At 58.7% G+C, this 20960-nt stretch overlaps 1 protein-coding gene and 1 non-coding gene across 2 annotated transcripts in view; both read right to left on the bottom strand.

Annotated features, from left to right (window-relative positions):
* Positions 1-38: 38 nt before the first annotated feature.
* Chd4 (chromodomain helicase DNA binding protein 4) overlaps positions 39-20960 on the bottom strand; it is a 24637-nt gene continuing 3715 nt past the window's right edge. The window contains 38 exon segments of the mRNA XM_090325181.1: positions 39-650; positions 730-893; positions 1748-1943; positions 4868-5000; positions 5111-5219; positions 5663-5800; positions 5922-5993; positions 6199-6328; positions 6418-6521; positions 6782-6947; positions 7319-7463; positions 8050-8183; positions 8274-8362; positions 8451-8537; positions 8625-8805; positions 14234-14409; positions 14486-14723; positions 14938-15062; positions 15507-15624; positions 15782-15913; positions 16000-16141; positions 16303-16476; positions 16566-16687; positions 16824-16961; positions 17068-17268; positions 17454-17645; positions 18243-18339; positions 18454-18585; positions 18689-18894; positions 18983-19186; positions 19612-19646; positions 19649-19781; positions 19784-19855; positions 20139-20186; positions 20189-20240; positions 20242-20302; positions 20419-20554; positions 20805-20932. Of these exon segments, the coding sequence (XP_090181307.1) occupies positions 633-650; positions 730-893; positions 1748-1943; positions 4868-5000; positions 5111-5219; positions 5663-5800; positions 5922-5993; positions 6199-6328; positions 6418-6521; positions 6782-6947; positions 7319-7463; positions 8050-8183; positions 8274-8362; positions 8451-8537; positions 8625-8805; positions 14234-14409; positions 14486-14723; positions 14938-15062; positions 15507-15624; positions 15782-15913; positions 16000-16141; positions 16303-16476; positions 16566-16687; positions 16824-16961; positions 17068-17268; positions 17454-17645; positions 18243-18339; positions 18454-18585; positions 18689-18894; positions 18983-19186; positions 19612-19646; positions 19649-19781; positions 19784-19855; positions 20139-20186; positions 20189-20240; positions 20242-20302; positions 20419-20554; positions 20805-20932 (4928 nt within the window). The 3' untranslated portion in view covers positions 39-632.
* LOC150041998 (small Cajal body-specific RNA 11) lies at positions 6610-6743 on the bottom strand. Its single transcript, XR_016533692.1, has one exon.

Raw genomic sequence — 20960 nt, forward strand, 5'->3', positions numbered from 1 at the left:
CGGGCCTCCCCCACGGCACCCACACCGAATCAGAGCACTAAAATACAAGGAAACCTTTATTTCTCATTTTCATCAAGAAATCTGCTGTTTGCTTTTTTTTTTTTAATGCTTTTGGTTCTTTTTCTTTTTTTTTGTTGTCTGTTTTCTCCTTTTCTTATTTGAGAAGTGTTCCAACTTTATTTCAGTTTAGCCGCTCGGTGGCTGGAGCCGCTGGGTTCCTGGTATTAAAAAGATGCCAACAGAGGTAGCTGTGTCTCACCCAGGGTTCCGGCCCACTCCGAATATCCAAAAAAAAAAAAGAGAAAAGAAACAAAACAAAACCAGGAAAAAGAAAACAAAAAAAAAAGAAAGGAAATTCAGATGGTTCTCTTCAAGCCTGGCAGGACCCACAGGAGTCTGTGTGTAACAGCTGCGGAGGGGCAGAGCGGGGTCGAGGCCGGGGTCCCCAGGCTGGCCGCCGGCCCCCCCACTGATGGGGGTCCAGTCTGTGCAGCAGGAAGGGCTGCGCCGTGTCCTCCCGGCCCGGGCAGGCCAGGCTGGGCTGCTCCTTCAGGACGGGCAGGCGGGCAGGAGAAAGGCCCCAGGGGAGAAGCAGGGACGAGAGGAGAGGTGGCCATGGTCACGTCTTCTCTTCACTGCTGCTGCGCGACCTGCAAAGGAACATGGCGGAGAGTCACAACCCCAGACTGCCAGCCAGGGTCGGGAAGGGGGTGTGGGGGGGGGTCCCACCTGCTGTGGGGGAGGCTCCGGGGCGCGGTTGGCCAGGCGACTGAGGATGTTGCGTTCTGACATCTGCAGCCTCACGGCCACGGGGGGAATGCGTGCGATGGTGGCCGGGAGACGCGTCACGTCGGCCTTCATGTCGCTCAACAGCTCCTCCAGCTGCTTCAGAACTGCACGGGGGAAACCGAGGCGGTGAGCTGTGCCCGTCCACCCAGTGACCTGCCGTGGGGGGGCTGCCCTGGGCCCCACGCGGGCTCCCCACTCCTCCCATGGGGTGGCCACATTCTCATCTTCCCACGGCTGGCACGACAGAGCAGGGGCGGGAATTACAGGCGGGCACTACACACCCAGCCAGTCCTTGCCAGAGCCTGTATTTCAGAAATGGAATCCATCCGGGGCGTCGGGGCCGCCCCGGGCTCCGAGCACACTTCCACCTTGGTCTCTACCAGTTCCTATTTTCTCAAGTTGTCTCCCACTTCCTCTCGCAGGCTTCTCAGCCTCGTGTCACCCCTCCACCTCCTCTGGGAGACTTTCATTAGGTTGAAGGGGTGTGGAAGTCAAGTGATCTTAAATCACCTCTAAATCCAAGATGACGCTCTGATTATGCTGTTCTGCCCCCTCTGTCAAGAACCTGAGCACATCAGCAGTCAGAGACAGGCAAAGCCCCCCAGCACACCCCGATCCATCCCCCAGATGGGCTCTCTAGAGTTCAGAAGCCAGAAGTGCATGGCAGTGCTACAGCTCGACCCTGTCACCTTAGGCTACTGAGGAGACTGAGATCTAAGGATGGAGGTTTGAAGCCAGCCTAGATAGGAAAAGTTTCACTGACACTCATTATCTCAGTGAACCAGCAAAATACCAGGGTGGAGGAGTGGTTCAAATGGTAGAATACCAGCCTTGAGCAAAAAAAAAAAAAAACAGTGCGGTGTGCAGGCCCGGAGTTCATTCAAGGTTTCCGCAGGGACAGGAGAAAGGGGAAGGGCTCGTAGGAAGGGGCAGAGCGGGCAGGGGAGCCACTGGCTACCTTTGTGCAGGACTGCATTGGCAGGCTTGTTTCCGGCCATGGATTCCTTGGACAAGTGCTGATGACTTTCAGCCAGGCACTCGACCTCGGCAAAGCGGGTGTTGAGCGCCATGGAGGGGTGGGAGGGGTCTTCGGACATGTTCAGGTACGCCGCCCTGCGGAGCTGCTCCTCGATCACCAGGGCCTGCTCCAGGAGCTGCGGGGGACACACAGAGCCCACCTGATGCCTACCCATCCCAGCACCTGGCCTCCTGGAGGCCCTTGGGTTACCAGCTCTTTAGTCTTCGCATTCTTTTAGGTGGCAAGGATTTAAAGCTCAGCTTAGAAATGGAGAGATGATGGGGCCGGGAGTTTGGCCTAGTGGTTAAAGTGCTTGCCTAGCATGCATGGAGACCCGGGTTCGATTCCTCGATACCACATACATAGAAAAGTCAGAAGTGGTGCTGAGGCTCAAGTGGTAGAGCTCTAGCCTTGAGAAAGTCCAAGGACAGTGCTCAGGCCCTGAGCTCAAGCCCAGGACTGACAAAAAAAAAAAAAAGAAATGGAAAGATGAGCGCCGGCGTGGTGACTCACACCTGCCATCCTAGCTACCCAGGAAGCTGAGATCTGAGGATGAAAGTTCAAAACCAGCCCGGGCACTGAAGTCTGAGAGACTGTGATCTCCAACTAACCACCAAACAAAGCTCAAGGTCAGTGCTCAGGCCCTGAGTCTCAAACCCCAGTTAGCCAAAACAGAAAAAGTGGCTCAAGTAGCAGAGTACCAACTTGAGTGAAAAAGCTAAACAAAAGCACATGGAATGGTTGTTATGGTTTTCTTTCTTTTTTAAATTTACTGCCTGGGCTGGCTTTGAACCGTGATCCTCAGATCTCAGCCTGCTGAGCAGCCAGGATTACAGGCGTCGTAGCGAACGCCTGGCTGGTTGTTTGCTTTCTGATCAGCCAGTCCTGAAGTTTCTACTCTGCCCCTGAGCACTGTCCCTGAGCTTTTTTTTTTTTTTTTTTCCAGTCCTGGGCTTGAGCTCAGGGCCTGAGCACTGTCCCTGGACTTTCTCAAGGCTAGAGCTCTACCACTTGAGCCTCAGCTCCACCTCTGGCTTTTTTCTATGTGGTACCAAGGAATCAAACCCAGGTCTTCGTGCATGCTAGGCAAGCACTCTACCACTAGGCCAAACTCGCAGCCCCGCTTTTTCTCTTTTTCTTGCCAGTCCTGGGACTTAAACTCAGGGCCTATGCACTGTCCTTGAGTACCTTTTGCTCAAAGTTGGCGCTCTACCATTTGAGCTACAGCACCACTTCTGATTTGTCCTGAGTATTGGAGGTAAGAGTCTCAATAGACTTTCCTGACCAGGCTGGCTTTGAAACACAATCCTCAGATCTCAGGCCCCCCGAGTAGCTGGAATAAAATGTGAGCCACCAGTGCCTAACTGGTGAAACAATCTTGCTACCTTGCTCAGGCTAGACTTAAAACTCTCAACCACCCTCCTTGCTCCCTGAGCAGCTAAGATTAAAGGAATGCAGCAAGTACCATGTAAGGCTAGGTACTCTTAGGCAGACTCTGCACTGTGGGGTCAAACTATTTTTAGGAAGTGATGCTGTGGCTCAAGTAGAACTAGCCTTGAGCTGAAGAGCTCACTGAGGCACAGTGCCTAGGTTCAGAGTTCAAACCCCATCACTGACAAGAAAAAGTTTTACATAGTAATCCAGTCTGTAGGTCATCTTAGATAACTTCTTTTTCCTGTGCAGGTGTTTTTTTTTGTCAGTCGCTTGAACTCAGGGCCTGAGTTCTTCAGCTCAAGGCTTCCGCCCTACCCCTGGAGCCACAGGGCCACTTCCCATTTTCTAGTGGTTAACTGGAGATGAGTCTCACAGACTTTAGTGCCTGGGCTGGCTTTGAACCTCGATCTTCAGATCTGTCTCCTGAGTAGCTAGAATGACAGGTGCAAGCCAGCACGCCCGGCTACGAATAACTTCTTTTAATCTTGAAACATTTGGCTGATGGTTTTTTTTGGTACTTGAGCTTTGAACTCAGGACCTGGCCCCCAGCTTCTGTGCTCACAGCTGGCATTACCACTGGAGCCACGACTTCACTTCCAAATTCTGCTATTTAATTTGAAGATGAGTCTCTCTGTTTTGTCTATGCTGGCTGGCTTTGAACCAGGATCTTCAGACCTTGGCCGCCTGAACCGCTGGGATGACAGGCGGGTGTGAGCCAGGAAGATAACGTTACTACTTTACTTCCCACTGCCAGAGGCAGTCTTGCTGCTGCATTAGCTGCCATTTTCTTAGCATCACAGAGTGCTGTCTGTGGTCCCCTGTTCCCTTTGCATGTCCTCGTAGAAGACCACGTGCACCCCCAACTTCTCGTGTGACGCCACACATCACCGCCACTCCCAAACGGGGCTCTCCAGATCATGGTCTGGCAGAGCCAGGGAAATCCTTTAGTACAGTTGATCTTGCAGGCTGAGGAGTGAATGCACTCAGGGCGCCCTGGGGTGCCAGACAGGAAACCTGCTCAGCTCCACCCACAACAGGCCAGATAACAGATGGGAGAATGCCTGATGGGCGCCTGCAGACCACTCCAATCTAGCCACGTCTCCCTCTGCAGCACCAGGTCCCTGCCTCGGCTCTCCAGGCCTGAGTTACTCCGGCTGCTGTCAACTTGCTGGGCATCCCAGCCTCTTCAGCGCCACCAGGCTTGACCTCTGGGCCTGGGGGCAGTCCCGGAGGGATTGTGCACGGCCTGTGCTCGGCCACCCGGCCACAGCTCACTGATCAAAGCCACGAGTTTCCCGGGCTCTCCTGCCCGGGCTGTCTTCGAGGCTCGATCTCGGCTGGGCTCACAGCATCTCCACCCGGCTGGACGCTGTTTTTCGGAGCTCTCTCCTGTGTCCCCGAGCGGACGGTGCACATCATGGGCGGATCGGGCAAAGGGAGCCGAGACTTCCTGAAGACGGAGCGTCCGTCCTTCCTTCCTTCCTTCTCCCCGTCTGTCCCCGGGCACTGCGGCAGCAGCGCCGCTCTGGGGCCCGGGGCTGGCCCGCTCTGCCCGCGGGTGTCTGAGGGACCCGTCGTCCTCCCCCCCCCCGTCCTCCCCCCCCCCCGTCCTCCCCCCACGCTCACCTTGAACCTCCGCGCCAGGAACTTGTTCTTGATCTCCAGGAAGTTGCCGCGGTTCATCTCGCCCTTGAAGGGCTCGTTGAGGATGGCGTAGCGCGGGTCGTTCTGGATGTCCTGCCACCGCGCGTAGCCGTGGCTGCGAGGCGGGGCTCAGGACCACAACGGCGCCAGGCCCGCGGCGGGGACCCGCGACCCCCGACCCCGCGCCCCCCCGCGAGCCCCCGCGCCCCGCTCCCGCAAGGATACTTGATGATGCCGGCCAGCAGCCAGTAGTCGTGGCGCCGGTGCCAGATCTCGTAGGTCTTCTTGGTGACGGTGGCCGCCCGCTCCTCGTTCTGCCACAGCGAGTGCAGCTCTGCGGGGCGACGGTGGGGGGTGAGAGGAGGCCGGGGAGGTGCGCAGGCGCGGCCCCCCGGCACCGCCTCCCCTCCCTCTGCAGAGCTGCGCAGGCGCGGCCCCCCGGCACCGCCTCCCCTCCCTCTGCAGAGCTGCGCAGGCGCGGCCCCCCCGGCACCGCCTCCCCTCCCTCTGCAGAGCTGCGCAGGCGCGGCCCCCCGGCACCGCCTCCCCTCCCTCTGCAGAGCTGCGCAGGCGCGGCCCCCCCCCCCCCCCCCCCGGCACCGCCTCCCCTCCCTCTGCAGAGCTGCGCAGGCGCGGCCCCCCGGCACCGCCTCCCCTCCCTCTGCAGAGCTGCGCAGGCGCGGCCCCCCGGCACCGCCTCCCCTCCCTCTGCAGAGCTGCGCAGGCGCGGCCCCGGCGGGGCCTGCACGGGGACCCCGGCTGGACGCGGCCCCTCACCGGTGAAGCCGCCGTCGGCGATGTTGAACATGAAGCGCTGCTTGATGTTCTTCTTCTGCTTCTCGTCGCTCAGGTCCTTGGGTGTCTCCCCGTTCTGCAGCGCCACCTCCTTCTTCTCCTCCTCCTCCTTCTTCTCGTCTGCGCGGGGAGGAGCAAGGGGGGGAGGTGAGGGGGGAGGAAGGAGAGGGGGGAGGAAGGGGGTAGGAGGGGAAGGTGAGGGGGGCACACCCCCCCCGGCCCCCCAGCCCCCCGCGCCCACCTTTGTCCTCCACCACCACCGGGGTGAGGTCGATGGGCGGCTTCTCCTCCACCTTCTCCACGTCGGCGGCACCTGCGGGCGGGACGCGGGGCGGGAGGCGCTGAGACCCGGGCCTCGGAGGCCGCCCTCCCAGGAGGCCCGGACTCCCGCTCCAGGGCGGAGCCGGGGCTCAAGTGGTGGAGCGCCACTCGGAAAAGGAAGCGCCCTGCGGAGGGCCCGGCCACACCCCTGTGGGTCACCGTGGAGGAGAGGGGACACAGTCCGGTGGACACCACACCTTTGGCTTCCGTGTCCATGGGCTCCTCCGTCCTCTCCTTCCCTTCTGCCTTTTCCACTTTCTCCTCACCGCCAGGAGGCTCGGCCAGGGCCTTTTCCTCCTCGGAGGCTGGGGCAGGTGGCTGGACACACTTCACAAAAACCAAAGGCAGAGGATGAGGCGAGGTAGACGGCGCCCAGGAAGAGGGGACTTGCGTGGGTCAGGGTCCCCCCGACTCACCTCTGCGGCTGCCTCAGGCACGGCTGCAGCGGCCTTCACCTCTTTTTCTCCTTCGGCGCTCTCGTCGTCTTTGAGGCTGTTTTCTTCTATTTTGATCCCATCCTCTGTCGGGGGGGGGGCAGCGCAAGCAGAATAATGAGGAAGGAGGCCTGGATCAGAGGCAGACCCACGGCGCCTGTGTCCCCTCTCAAATTTGTCCCCTCGTGCCTTTAAGAGCCAGACCCATTCTCCGGGCTGCCCTCCTAAACTGAGGGGTCACTGTGGGTCCTGCCAGACGCCTGCGCGGTGGGAGCTAAGCACAGCGCAGCAGAGTGAGGCCAGGACCGACCGGGCAGGGGCAGCAAGCAGGGCGGGGCAGGCGTACCGGCTGGGGGGGCGGGGGCAGGAGTATTGGGCTGGGTGTCCCCCGGCGTGGAGGGTGTTGGCGTCTTTGGAGAGGGTGACCCTGGCTGGGACATTTTCTTGTTCTCCTCTACTTCGGCCAGTTCAGGCATGCTCCAGCGGCCGTTCACGTGCTCGAACTCTTGAACCTGTTCCAAGCGATCACAGCGGAGGACTCCATTACAGCTTTCCCTCCACATTTCCCAAGTGCCCCGCAGATGCCCCAAGAATCTCACAGCGGGGGGGAAAAAGTGGAGAGGAGCCAAAAGCTGATGGCTCACGTCCGTCACCCCAGCTACTCAGGAGGCTGAGATCTGAGGATCACAGTTCAAAGCCAGCCCGGGCAGGAGAGGCCAGGAGACTCATAGCCAATGAACCACCAGAAAACCAGCAGTGAGGGTGTAGCTCAAACGGTAGTGTGCCAGTCTTGAGCAAAAAATGGCTCAGAGACAGCGAGCGCCCAGGTCCTGAGTTCAAGGCCCACCACAGACGACAAACAATGGAGCAGCTCGGAGCTCACCTTCTTGCGAATCAAGGACATGACACCGATCCTGGTGAGGACATGCTGGCGAGAGAGGCCTTCTCGGGGAACCCCGTCGGCAAAAGTCTCAGCCCCATCTGCCCCGGGCTCGCATAAATGCCGCATGAAGAGGGAGACATAGGCCCTGGGTAGAGAAGCAGCAACAGTTAAGAGCGTCCAGGCCAACTGGACACCCATAATCCTGGCTATTCGAGAGGCTCAACTCTGAGGATTGAGTTTAAAGGAAGTTAGGCAGAGAAATCGAGACTTGTCTCCAGTTAGACCCCAATCAAAACCAGAAGTGAGCCAGGCGCTGGGGACTCCGGCCTCTCCTCACAACTGAGGACCCAAGTTTCCTTCCTAGCTACTCAGGGAGCTGAGATCTGAGGATCAAGGTTCAAAGCCAGCCCGGCCACAAAAGGACCTGAGACTCTTTATCTCTGATGAACCTCTAGAAAAAGGCAAGTGGGGCTTGGCTCAAGGGTAGGGCGGTAGCCTTGAGCTGAAGAGCTCAGGGACAGCCAGCAGGCTGAGTTGACGCCCCATGATTCTCCCCCACACCCCCAAAAATAGAAGCATTCATGAGCTCTATGAGCAGGTTCCTCTCCTGGCCCGAAAAGAGGCTGGCACCCAGAACCCACATGGTCTGTGACCCCACAGCTTAGCCCACCATCCTTGGGCACAGGCGGGGAGGGGGGGCCGGGAAGAGGGGGCCAGGCCCTGGCTCTCACTTGAACTCCTTCTCCGACTTGCCCCGCAGGTCTCTGACCAGCCACTGGGTGGTGAAGGCGTCTTGCGGCGGCATGCCATAGCGCATGATGGCGTTGAGAAAAGCTTTCCGTTGGCGGGCATTGAAACCAAGAACCTGGGCAGCACGAGGAGGGGGGGGCGGGGTGAGCGACGTGGGCATGGCACGTGCACCCCAAGCCACGCCCGTGCCCGTGCCCGCGCTCACCTCGATGTTCCCCCCGACGCGGGCCAACAGAGGAGGTAATGGCTTATCTTTATCATTGCGCAGGCCCTTGCGACTGGGCCTGCGGGGGGCTGCAAGAGGAAGAGGGGGGACCGTGAGCCCACGAGGGGGGGCAGGCGCAGTGGGGGGGGGCGTGGAGGGGGGGCCAGCCCGCCTCACCTTCCGAGCGCTCATCGAAGTCCTCATCACCTTCCTCTGAGGCCACTGAGTAGTCAGACTGGTTATCAGACTGGTCGTCTTGCCAATCTGGGGGGAGAGGGGGCAGATGAGCAGGGCCCCCTGCTGAGCGGCCGAGGCGGCCCGAGGGCGGGGGACGGGGCCGGCCACACACACCTCGGTCCTCCTGCGAGCCATCATTGTAGTTGACCTGTTTACGAATGCGTTTGCCCTTGCCCAGGTTGCGGGCTAGGTCTTCCTGCTGCTGTTCATAATGGTGGCGCAGCAACTTCTCCCAGTAGTCGGGATCCACGCTCTCTTCCTGTTTTATGATTTCTCGCTCTACCTCCTCTTCCTCCTGAGACACAGGGGAGGCCGGGACTCAGGGGTGCTAAGGCCCAGCGCCCCCCAGCGGCTCCCCCCCGGGGTCCTCAGACGCCCCGCATGGCTGGTGCCTGCTGAGACCTAAAGAGCTTGGAAGAAGCTGAGTGGTGAGTCTTGGGGGCTATGAGTAAAGGAACATGTGGAGAATTCCTTCTAGAGCATCCGGAGGAGAGAAAAAGAAAGACGTTAAGAGCCTGAACAAGCAAGAAAAAGAAAGGAAGGAAGGAAGAAGGAAAGAAAGAAAGAAAGAAAGAAAGAAAGAAAGAAAGAAAGAAAGAAAGAAAGGCTGGCTGCAAAAAAGATCTTCATAGAAAACACACAGGCCAGAGACCCTAGCATCTTCTGTCTCCCAAAGTCTACCAGCTCTGTGAAGGAAACAACAATTATACTTTTGTAGGTCCCGAAGAGTATTGATGGTCCTCTAAGTCTCCACACATCTCCCAACTGCCTATAATCTGAATAAAGCCCACAAGGCAAAAAGAAGCCACTGCCTGTAACAGAAAGGTAGAAACAATCAAAATGTACATCAATTTGGGGCCAGGAGTTTGGCCTAGTGGTAGAGTGCTTGCCTAGCATGCACGAAGACCCAGGTTCAATTCCTCGGTACCACATACATAGAAAAAAGCCGGAAGTAGTGCTGAGGCTCAAGTGGTAGAGCTCTAGCCTTGAGAAAGTCCAAGGACAGTGCTCAGGCCCTGAGCTCAAGCCCAAGACTGGCAAAAAAAAAAAAAAAAAAGTACATCAATTCGCAAGGCATTAATTTACAGGACAGGTCTTTTTGTGTCCGTCCTGGGGCTTGAACTCACGGTCTGGGCACTGTTCCTAAGTGCTTTTGTGCTCAAGATTGGTGCTACCACTTGAACCACAGTGACCCTTCTGGCTTTTTCTGCGTATGTGGCACTGAGGAATGGAACACAGGACGTCATGTGTGCTAGACAAGCACTGGACTACTAACTAAGGCCACATTCTCAGGCTGAACATTCTTAACCCAAGCATTTGAATGCAAAGACAAAAAGGGAAAAAAACAGCCTCTGAACATCAAAAAGTTTCAGATTTCAGACAAAAATAACATTAAACTGGTTAAAAATCTGCGAAATATCCCAAAGTCCAAAATCTGAAACTCAGCCAGCCAGCTGCCAGTCAGTGGGCTCACCCCTGCAATCCTAGCTACTCAGGAAGCTGAGCCTTGAGGATCAAGGTTTGAGGCAGGCCCAGGCAGGAAAAGTCTATGAGACTCACATTTCCAGTGAACCATCAGGAAACCAGAACCAGTGCTGCGGGCTCAAAGCGATGAGTGCTGGCAACAGCTTAGTTTTAGGACTCTGAGTTCAAGCCCTAAAACACAGCACAGACACAGACACACACACACAGGAAGACTAAAACACAGTCTGGTCCCAGCATTTCACAGTGGACATTCAATCTGCACACCTCCGTAAGTTCTATTTTAGACCATATTCTTGAGATTCATTGAGTGGACAAAAACAGCATTTATAATGAATTACTTCTCGGCCAGGAATGTGGCCTAGTGGTACAGTGCTTGCCTAGCATGCATGAAGACCCGGGTTCGATTCCTCGGTACCACATACATAGAAAAAAGACAGAAGTGGTGCTGAGGCTCAAGTGGTAGAGCTCTAGCCTTGAGAAAGTCCAAGGACAGTGCTCAGGCCCTGGCTCAAGCCCAAGACTGGCAAAAATAAATAAAATTAAAAATATATATACTTTTTTTGTTTGCTTTGTTTAAAAAGATGGTTGAGCATTTTTTTTTTTTTTTGGCTAGTCCTGGGGCTTGAACTCAGAGCCTTGGCACTCACTGTCCTTGAGCTTTCTCAGAGGGTAGGGGGCGCTGGTTGCAGGGCTTGACCTCAGGGTCTAGGCACTGTTCCCTGAGGTCTTTTTGCTCAAGATTAATATGATGAATTGGGCACTGGCTGGGCTGGCCTTGAACCCTGATCCTCAGATGTCAGCAGGGGTTACAGGCTAAGGCGGTGGGGCTGGCTTCCGTTTACTTTTCAGGGATGGTGGCTTGCGCTTGTTGTTTTGGCTGAAGGCCGAGTGACTTGGGAATAACATGGTCCTTTATCTTCCTGCACAGCTGGGACAGCCCCGGCCTGCGGAGGGTCTGCTGGCTTCCTCTCAGCTGGCCTCGAGCCCTGCTTCTCCCACGCCGCCGGGATAGATAATAAGTTTTCTTTTTATTCTGACAATGGTGGGGACTGAACTCAAGGCCTCACACCTGCTAGGCAGGAACCTGGAATACCTATTACAAGGTATTGACTCTCACCAGGCGTGGTGGCTCCCGCCTCTCATCTTAGCTGAGATCTGAGGACTGCGGTTCAAAGCCAGCCTGGGCACTTAAGTCCGTGAGGACTCTTATCTCCAATGAACCACCAGAAAAACCGGAAGTGGGGGTGTGGCTCAAGAGGTAGGGCGGTAGCCTTGAGCTGAAGAGCTCAGGGACAACACCCAGGCCAGCGTTCGAGGCCCCATCCCCAGTAACAAGGTTTGCAATCAGGGCCTTACGCGCTCACTCAGCTTTTCTCACTCAGGGCAGGCCTTTTACTAGAGAGTGGAAATGAAATGATGTGGGCACCACGCTGGCTTTGAACCACGATGCTCCGGGATCATGGCTTCTAAGCAGCTAGGATTACAGATGAGAGCCACAGCGCCTGGCTTTACTTGCTTTGCTGAGAGCCTGAGTGGCTTCTCAGGCTTTCTGCCAGGACAGGCTGCCTCATCAGACACGCAAACAAGCACCCACACAGCACGGATGTTCTAGAACCTCAGAAACCACAAGTCAGAATACGTGTTTTCCTTTCAGTGGATCTTAAGATATACATATAATATATACAATATATACATACACATATATGTGTGTGTATGTATATATATATATATATATATATATGTATATATGCATATGTATATTTGACCGGGAGCCCTAGTGGTCGAGCGCTAGCCTAGCATGCACACAGCCCTGGGTTTAATTCTTAGGAAGCCGGAAGCAGTGCTGTGGCTCAAGTGGCAGAGTGCTAGCCTTGAACAAATAAAAGTGTCCAAGGACAGTGTCCAGGGCTGCAGTTCAAGCCCCAGGACTTGCCAAAAGGCATTTAAAATATATATTCATTCTAGTGTTGTGGGGCGTGGTAAAACCTAACTCACTCATGCCTGTCACCCCAGCTCTTCAGGAAGCAAACAAGAAGAGACACGGCTCAAGGCAAGCCCTGACTAGCAGCCAACACCCAGATCAGTCAACCAAAACATGACACGTGCGAGGTGACACCTGCCTGTCCTAGCTACACAGCCAGTGTGAACAGGAGAGCCACAGTCCAGGCTCACCCAGCAGAAGAAACTACTGAGGACCGAGATTCAAGCCAGCCTGGGCAGAAGAGTCTGTGAGACTCCAGGTGGCGCCGTGGCTAAACGTTGACAGAGCCTCAGCGTCCAGCTAAAGGACAGCTCAAGGACAGCGCCCAGGCCCTGAGTTCAAGTCCCACAACCAACACACACACACACAGAGCTGGAGATGAGGGCTGTGGGCTAAGGGAAGAGTACAAGTCTGTCCAGCTGTGGTTACATGGGAGAATATGCCATGTCTTCTGTGTAGCCACTAACACAGGCTATCCACTTGGCATATGCCATCCTGAAACCAGGTCTGTGGATCAGGCGTGGTGGCATTAGCCCAGCTTAGCCAGGAGGCTGAGATCTAAGGAGCATGTTTGAAGCCAGCTCAGGCATGGAAGCCCACACCACCGCCAGAAAACCAGGAGCGGAACTGCGGCTCAAATGACAAAGCACGAGCCTTCAAAGAAGAAGCTTAAGACACAGTGCCCAGGCACTGACTGAGTTCAAGTCCCATGACCAGCCAAAACCACACCAAAAAAATGTATCCTTCACCTGACTTAGGCAACTGTAGCCACTCTATGGCAACAAGAAAACTTTCCCCACACAGGAAATAACTGTCTTAGAGACAACAGAGATGAATTAGGATGTAGCTCATGTCTTTCTCTCCAGAGACCAGAGGCACCGCTAGCAAAAACACAGCCAGGTGCTCAGCTCATGCGGGTAATCCTAGCTGCTGAGATCTGAAGATCAGAGTTCAAAGCCAGCCTGGGCTGGAAAAGTTTGAGACTTTTCTCCAAATAACCACAAAAAAAGCAGGAAATGGAGCTGTGAGGCTCTCAAGTGGTAAAGTCCCAGCCTTGAGCAAAAGAATCAAGGGAGAGCAAGCACCCAGGCCCTGAGTTCCAGCCCCTGGACCCACATACGCTAGCAATGCTGAGAGCAGAGTGTGTGTACGAGGTGTCCCAGCTGCGGAAGGCAGGGATGGAGGAAGGCCTGCTGGACAAGCCTCAGGGAACACACGCAGAAATACCATTCTGGTTTTGTTTCGTTTTAAATCACTTAAAAAGTTACATAAGTTGCAGGGGCCGGGAGTTTGGCCTAGTGGTAGAGTGCTTGCCTAGCATGCACGAAGACCCGGGTTCAATTCCTCAATACCACATATATAGAAAAAAAGCTGGAAGTGGTGCTGAGGCTCAAGTGGTAGAGCTCTAGCCTTGAGAAAAAGTCCAAGGACAGTGCTCAGTCCAAGGACAGTGCCCAGACCCTGAGTTCAAGGCCCAGAACTAACATAAAAAGAGATAACAAGGGGCTGGGAGTTTGGCCTAGTGGTAGAGTGCTTGCCTAGCATGCATGAAGACCCGGGTTCGATTCCTCGGTACCACATACATAGAAAAAGCTGGAAGTGGTGCTGAGGCTCAAGTGGTAGAGCTCTAGCCTTGAGAAAGTCCAAGGCCAGTGTTCAGGCCCTGAGTTCAAGCCCAGACTGACAAATTAATAAAAATGTAAGTACAAAAGGCTAAAGGGTGACAGCGTTCACGCCTGTCACCCAGACACTCAGGAAGCTGAGATCCGAAGTGGTGCTGTGGTTCAAGCTCCAGCCTTGAACAAAAGAAGCCCAAGGACAGTGTGCCCAGGCCCAAGTTCAAGCCCCTAGACTGACAAAAGGTTAAAAAAAAGAGAAAGGAGTCGAGGCGTGTTTCAGGTCCCAGAAGCTTTGGACGGCAAGTGACAGCCCAGTGACAGCACTGAAAATAACAGCTTGAGAAGGAAAAGGAGCAGACCCAGTGTCCCGCCTCTGGGAGCAGAGATCAGAATGCACAGTTCAAGACCAACCAAGGCAAAACCATGAGCTCTGGGTGCAAAATAACTGAGCGCATGAAAAAAACACCTGCCTAACACACACTCCGGGTTCCAATCCCAGCTGCACTCAAAGGAACAGGAAGAATGACCCTGGCAGTGCCAGGGCGACGGAGGGCGGAGGAGGAGGGGCCAGGCTGAGTCTCTGGGCAGCCCAGCGGCTCCAGCTGTGTGCCAGGGCCTCGCCCGGCACGTGTACTCACCCCCATCTCTTCCTCCCGCACCACGTACTGGGCCACCTTGAACGAGCTCAGGTACTCGTTCATGCCCTGCAGCTCCGCGTCCTCCGTCTCGTCCTGGTTGCGGTCTAGTAGTCGCTCAATGGCCTTATCATCATAATGGATGACGCTGCTGTCCTCCCCCTCCTTGTTGTCTCCTCCTACGAGGAACCAGGAGCTTCAGCAGCTGGGGGGGTTGGGGGACCCCAGCCCGGGACATCCGCCTCCCCCACACACCGCCGTCCGTGGCTTCGTCCTTGAACAGCTCCTCTGTGCCGAACTTGAGGATGTCGTCGAGCTCCTGCTTGGACATGGAGCCCGTCTTGGAGCCCAGGCCAGGCCGCACCACGAGGTGCGTGAGCATCATCTTCTTCTTGGCCACCTGCGTGATGCGCTCCTCCACCGAGGCCCGCGTCACGAAGCGGTAGATCATCACCTTCTTGTTCTGCCCGATGCGGTGGGCGCGGCTGAAGGCCTGCGGACGGGAGGGGAGGGGGGTCAGGCTCCATCTTCCCTCCTTGCCCTCCCACCAGCTCAGCCACTTCAGGGGATCAGGGTTCCAAGCCAGCCCCTGTGGACCCCAGAACTGCAGCTGTGGCTCAAGAGCGAGTGCAAGCCCCAAGACCGATCACACACACACAATTCCAGACGGTGGAGCTGTCACAGTTTTAACGGGGTGCCGGGCTCACCTGAATGTCATTATGGGGGTTCCAGTCGGAGTCATAAATAATAACAGTGTCAGCCGTGGCCAGATTGATCCCGAGACCCCCAGCCCGAGTGGAGAGCAGGAAGCAGAACTGCTGAGCGCCCGGCGCTAAGAAAGGGAGCGAAAGACCACTAGATGCAACTCCCCACTCCACCAATCAGCACGAGGGAACCGCTGATCCCGCCTCCTACCCCCACCAATCAACTACACGCAAACCCCGGCTCCTCCAATCAGCACGAGGGAACCACTGACCCCGCCTCCTGCCCCCACCAATCAACTACATGCAAACCCCGGCTCCTCCAATCAGCACGAGGGAACCGCTGACCCCCCCCCCCCCGCTTCCTGCCCCCACCAATCAACTACATGCAAACCCCGGCTCCTCCAATCAGCACGAGGGAACCGCTGACCCCGCCTTCTGCCCCCACCAATCAACAACACACACCCCGGCTCCTCCAATCAGCACGAGGCATGGAGAGCCCCGGGACAGGAAGCCACAGGCCGCGCCGGTGCGGTCAGCCGAGGGCTGTCGCCGCCTGCCTGTCCACCACGTACCGTTGAAGCGGTCGATGGCCTCCTGGCGCATGTTCCCGGTGACGCCGCCGTCGATGCGCTCGTACTTGTACCCCTCGTGCTCCAGGAAGTCCTCCAGCAGGTCCAGCATCTTGGTCATCTGGGAAAGGAGGCGGTGGGTGGGGCCGAGGGCCACCCGCGTGGAGCCCAGCCCGCCCGGCCCCGCCCGGCCCCCGCCCGGCCCCGCCCGGCCCCCGCCCGGCCCCGCCCCGCCCCGCCCCTCCCGGCCCCGCCCGGCCCCCGCCAGCGTGCCCTACCTGGGAGAAGATGAGCACGCGGTGGCCGCCCTCCTTGAGGTTCTTCAGCATTTTCTGCAGCAGCAGCAGTTTCCCGGACGCCCGGATGAGGGCGCTGCCGTCGTACATGCCGTTGGGCATCTTGGGGGCCTCCTGCGGGAGGAAGCGGAGGGATGGGATGAAGACAAGAGGGCAGGCGCGGTGGCAGCGGGGGTGGGCCCAGGGCCGGCGGGACCTACCATGGCGGGCACGGGGAAGAGGTAAGGGTGGTTGCAGCACTTCTTCAGATCCATCACCACGTTCAGCAGCGAGACTTGGTTGCCACCGCCGCGAGCGTTGAGGGCCTCAAAATTTCTTGTGAGGATGTACTTGTAGTACTTCCTGCAAAGGGAGGCGGGACAGGAGGCGGGAGATTGGCCTCCGGGGGCTCAGTGACCACCCCACACCCTGTCCTGCAGACCCCCCCTTCAGGGTGCAGGAATCTGAAGCGCCATGGCGGGGGATGGGAGGGACTGGGAGCAGGGGGGAGGGGGGCCGCTCACTTCTGCATGGGGCTCAGCTCCACGCGCACAATCAGCTCCGTCTTGGAGGGCATGTTCTTGAACACATCCGCCTTCAGCCGCCGCAGCATGTGGGGACCCAGCATGTCATGCAGCTTCTTGATCTGGTCCTCTTTGGCAATGTCGGCGAACTCCTCCAGGAAGCCCTCCAGATTGCTGTGGAGAAGAACACAGGGAGAGCGCGTGGGTGGGCGGGAGCAGCGGAGGGGGGGGGGAGGACGGAGAGCACCCCGGGCCACACTTACTGGAATCTCTCGGGGGTGAGGAAGTTGAGCAGGTGAAACAGTTCTTCCAGATTGTTCTGCAGAGGCGTGCCGGTCAGCAAGAGCTTGTGCTGCAGCGAGTAGCCATTGAGGACTCGGAAGAACTACAAGGCAGATGGAGAGAGTTGAGATGCGGCGGGCCGGGCTGCACCCCAATCCCGGCAGCTAGCTTGGGCTCCTGTGGCAGCGCCTTGGCCTTGATCGCCCCCCCCGCCGCCTGTCCCAGGCCCTCGGGCTCGCCTTGGACTGGTTGTTCTTCAGCCGGTGGGCCTCGTCCACGATGAGACAGGCCCAGTCAATGGAGCCCAAAATGGCCATGTCGATGGTGATGAGCTCGTAGGACGTCAGCAGCACGTGGAACTTCACAGAGGCCTCTTTCTACACGCAGGGGCACGCAGGGACACACCTGGTCAGCGCCCGGCCAGCCCCGGGGGCTGTCCCGTGTCCCCTGTCCACAGAACGCCCGGTCCCCCCACGTGTCTACCTTCATGCGCGAGGCCTTCTTGCCGCCGCGGATGGCGTTGTCCTCGAAGGAGAATTCGTTTTCCCGGATGATGGCACGGCTGTCCTTGTCCCCCACGTAGGTGACCACGTACATGTCCGGGGCCCACATCTCAAACTCACGCTCCCAGTTGATGATGGTGGACAGGGGGGCGCTCACCAGGAAGGGGCCTTTGGAGTGACCCTGGGGTGGGGAGGTACGGGGGTGGGGGGCGGCAGTGAGCACCCGGCCTCCACTCCGGGGCCTCCACTCCGGGGCCTCCACCCCGGGGCCTCCTGCACACAGCCACAGCCTCATCGCAGCCCCGCTCCACCGTCTAAAGCAACCCTGATAATTCCTCCCCGCTCACCCCCCAGCCCGCCGCCCACCTCCTTGTAGAGCGAGTAGAGAAACACGGCGGTCTGCACCGTCTTTCCCAGCCCCATCTCGTCTGCCAGGATGGTATCGGTGCCCTGTGCCCAGGAGAAGCGCAGCCAGTTCAGGCCCTCCATCTGGTAGGGGTGCAGGGTGCCCCCCGTGGCATCCAGGAACTCCGGCTGCCGCTCGTACTTCACAGTGGGCTGAGGAGACAATGGCAGGAAATGAAGTGGTTCAAAGCCCAGCCCTGCAAGCTCCTGCCTCTCATCCCAGATACTCAGGGGGCTGAGATCTGAGGATCTCGGTTCAAAGCCAGCCTGGGCAACCAAGTCCTAAAGTCTATGAGACTCGTCTCCAATGAACCACTAGAAAACTGAAGCATCGCTGCGGCTCAAGGGGTAGCTGAAGAGCTCAGGGACAGCGCCGGGGTCCAGAGTTCAAGGCCCGCGACAGACAAAAAAATCTGGAAGTAGGACTGTGGCTCAATTGGTAGAGCGCCAGCCTTGATCTGCAGCAGCTCAGGGCCTGGGAGTTTGGCCTAGTGATATGCCAAGAGTGCTGGCCTAGCATGAAGACCCCGTTTCCACATTTCTTGGTACCACATAGGTGGAAAAAGGCCGCAATTGGTGTTGTGGCTCAAGTGGTAGAGAAAAAACCAAGGACAGTGCTCAGACCCCGAGTTCAAGAGTGACAAGAAAAACAACAACAAAAGCAGCTCAGAGAAAGTGCCCAGATCTAGAGCTTAAGCCCCAGGATCCACTGAAAGAAAGGACGCGCGCCTCAATCCTGTGCTGACTCACATCGACCATGGGGGTCTCGGGGGGCCTCTCCAGCTTCTTCAACTTCACCTTCTTCAACTTCTTGCCGGGCCGCCCCTCCTCGCCCCGCATCAGCTCCCTGAAGAAAGACCACCGTCCTTCCACAAACCGTCTCCGCGCCGGAGGCACAGCTCGGCCGGCTCTGAGTTCAAATCCCGGCACCACCCCCAGGAGGCGGCTCTGCCCTCGGCACCTGTGGTTCCAGTAGCTCTGCTTGAACAGGTCGTAGTCCTGGATCTCCACGTCCTCGCTCTCCCACGACGCCTGGTCGTACGGGAGGTCACGCCACTTGATTAAGTAGTGCACGTGGCCCTTCTTGTCCACGCTGTGGAGTTAGGAAGGAAAACCCTCAGCCGGATTCGAACCCGTGGGACTCCCCACGAGGAACCAAACGCCCCCTAAGCGTGGGCTCGGCGGCCTGGCGGCACCTGTGGTTGAGAATCCGGTGTACCATCATCCACTCGGGCTTGATCCCGTAGCGGTAAAAGCGCTCCTCCATCTCCGCAAACTTGGGGTCCTTGTTCTTGCGCTTGCGGCTCTTCTCCTCGTCCCCGCCGAAGTCCCCCGACGGCGGCTCGTCCATGTCGTTCTTACGCTGGTAGTTTCGGAACATCACCTGACAGTGCAGCTCCAGCTGTGGGCAGGCGGGACGGGTGAGCCTGGGGGGCCGGGGACCCCGGGGGGGCCTGGGCGCCCCTACCCCCCAAGGCACCCCATCCCACCTGCAGCTCCGACACCCAGGAGCAGTGCCAGTAGGACATGCCCTGCCACTTCACGAAGAACTGGCGCTCGGGGCGGCCCTCCAGGGGCTTTGGGGAGGGCGTGCTGGGATCGGCGTCGGGGGGCCGCGGCACGGGCGTGGGGGACGGTGGCTGACCCCACTTCCAGATGAGGATCTTCTGCACCTTTCCCTTCAGAGCCGGGCACTGGGAGGAGAAAGATCACCACCACGGGCGTGAGCTGGCACGGCTGCCACGCCGTGGCTGACGGACACCAAGCTGAGCTCGCCCCAGAACTCCCCCAGGGAAGACAAGATGAGGACGGGGTCTCCGGGCCCTGTGGCTCACGCCTGTCATCCCAGCTACTCAGGAGAACCGGGGGTCAAAGTCAGCCAGGGCGGGAAGGTTGAGGCCACACCTGGCTCCAATGACCCCCCCAGAGGTCTGGGGGTGGCTCTGTGGCTCAAGTGATAAAGCAGCAGCCTTGAGCTCAGGAACAGTGCCCAGGCCTGACATCCAGACCACAGACCTTGCTCCCCAGGGGACGTAGGACGCCATGACACTCGTGCATGTTTGATAGAGCCGATCTGGAAGGGCCCCGGGGACCCCAGGCAGGGCGGCGGGGCGCTCACCGTGCAGCGGGGACAGAGCCACTCGCCGTTGGGATCTCGGGGAGCGGGGGGTTGAGGCAGTGGATGTGGTAGGAGGAGGGGCACGTGTCGCAGCACAGCAGCTCCCCTCCGTCCTTGCACACAGACGGCAAAAACTCCATGTGGTGGTCGTCCTCCTCCTCGGGGTCCCCCTCCCACCCTCCTCCAGGATCTCCTCGCCCTCCGAGTTGTCGTCCTTGGCCTCCCACTGGATGCCCTCCTTCTCCTGCGGGGGGGGGGGGTAGGGCGCAAGCACAGGCCGCCCTTGGTGTCCCCCCTCCCCGCCGTGCCCACGGGGCCCCCCGCCCAACTGCGCCCTGGGCCCCCGCCCCCTTCGCGGCCACCGCCCGCCGCGCCCCCGCCCTTCCTCGGCCCCAGCCCCGCCCCCTCCGCGGCCCCGCCCACACGCGCCCCGCCCCTCCGCGCCCGCGGCCCCCGCCCACCGCGGCCCCGGGCCACCGCCCCTCCGCGGCCTCCGCCCGTTTTTCTGGAGGGACTCCGGGACTCACGCAGTGCGGGCAGCTCCACTTGCCCTCGGCGCGCCTTCTCCATGTCGGGGGTCCAGGCACACCATGTGGTAGGCTCGCGGGCACGTGTCGCACAGGATGATCTACCTCGCAATAGTCCTGGTGGTCTGTCTCATAACCATCCATAGCAGTCACCTCCTCCTCGCCTGGGCAAGGCAGAGGGAAAGCCCAGTGATCAGAAAACACAACCCGCCGCCCCCTCCCCATCTCCAGAGGGAGACGATGGCGCCGCCCCGCCCCGCCCGCCCGCCGCCCCGCGCACCTTTCTTCTTCTTCTTGGCCGTGCGCAGCTTCTTGCGGCTGCGGCTGCTGCGGCTGGTGGAGCCGTCCGACACCGAGTAGCTGTTGATGCTGGCGTCGTCGAAGTCCGACTCCACGTCCAGGTCATCGTCCTCACTCTGCGGGAGGGACGGGGTGGGGCGGGGCGCTCAGTGCCGGGGACCCACAGGGGAGGGGCGGGGCGGGGCGGACCCGCCGGCGAAGTGCGCATGCGCACGTGCGCTCACGCACGCAGACAGGCACGCGCACGTACAGAGGCAGGCACGCGCAGACAGGCGCACGCGCACAGGCATACACACCCTCGCACAGGCACGCGCACGCACACTGGCACAGGCCGGCACGCGCACGCGCACAGGCTCGCGCCCTCACCGAGGACCTCTTGCGCTTGGAGCCGAAGCCGCCCAGCTTGATCTTGAGGGGCGCCACCTTCTTGGGCTTGGGCTTCTTGGCGTCGGGGACCCGCGGGCTCCCCTTGGGCTTCCTCCGGGCGTTGGGACCTGGAACGCAGAGGGGGGCGGTGTCACA

The sequence above is a fragment of the Megascapheus bottae genome, chromosome 37 (assembly GCF_031878675.1).
Source record: "Megascapheus bottae isolate mThoBot1 chromosome 37, mThoBot2.hap1, whole genome shotgun sequence".
In the NCBI taxonomy this organism is placed as follows: domain Eukaryota; kingdom Metazoa; phylum Chordata; class Mammalia; order Rodentia; family Geomyidae; genus Megascapheus; species Megascapheus bottae.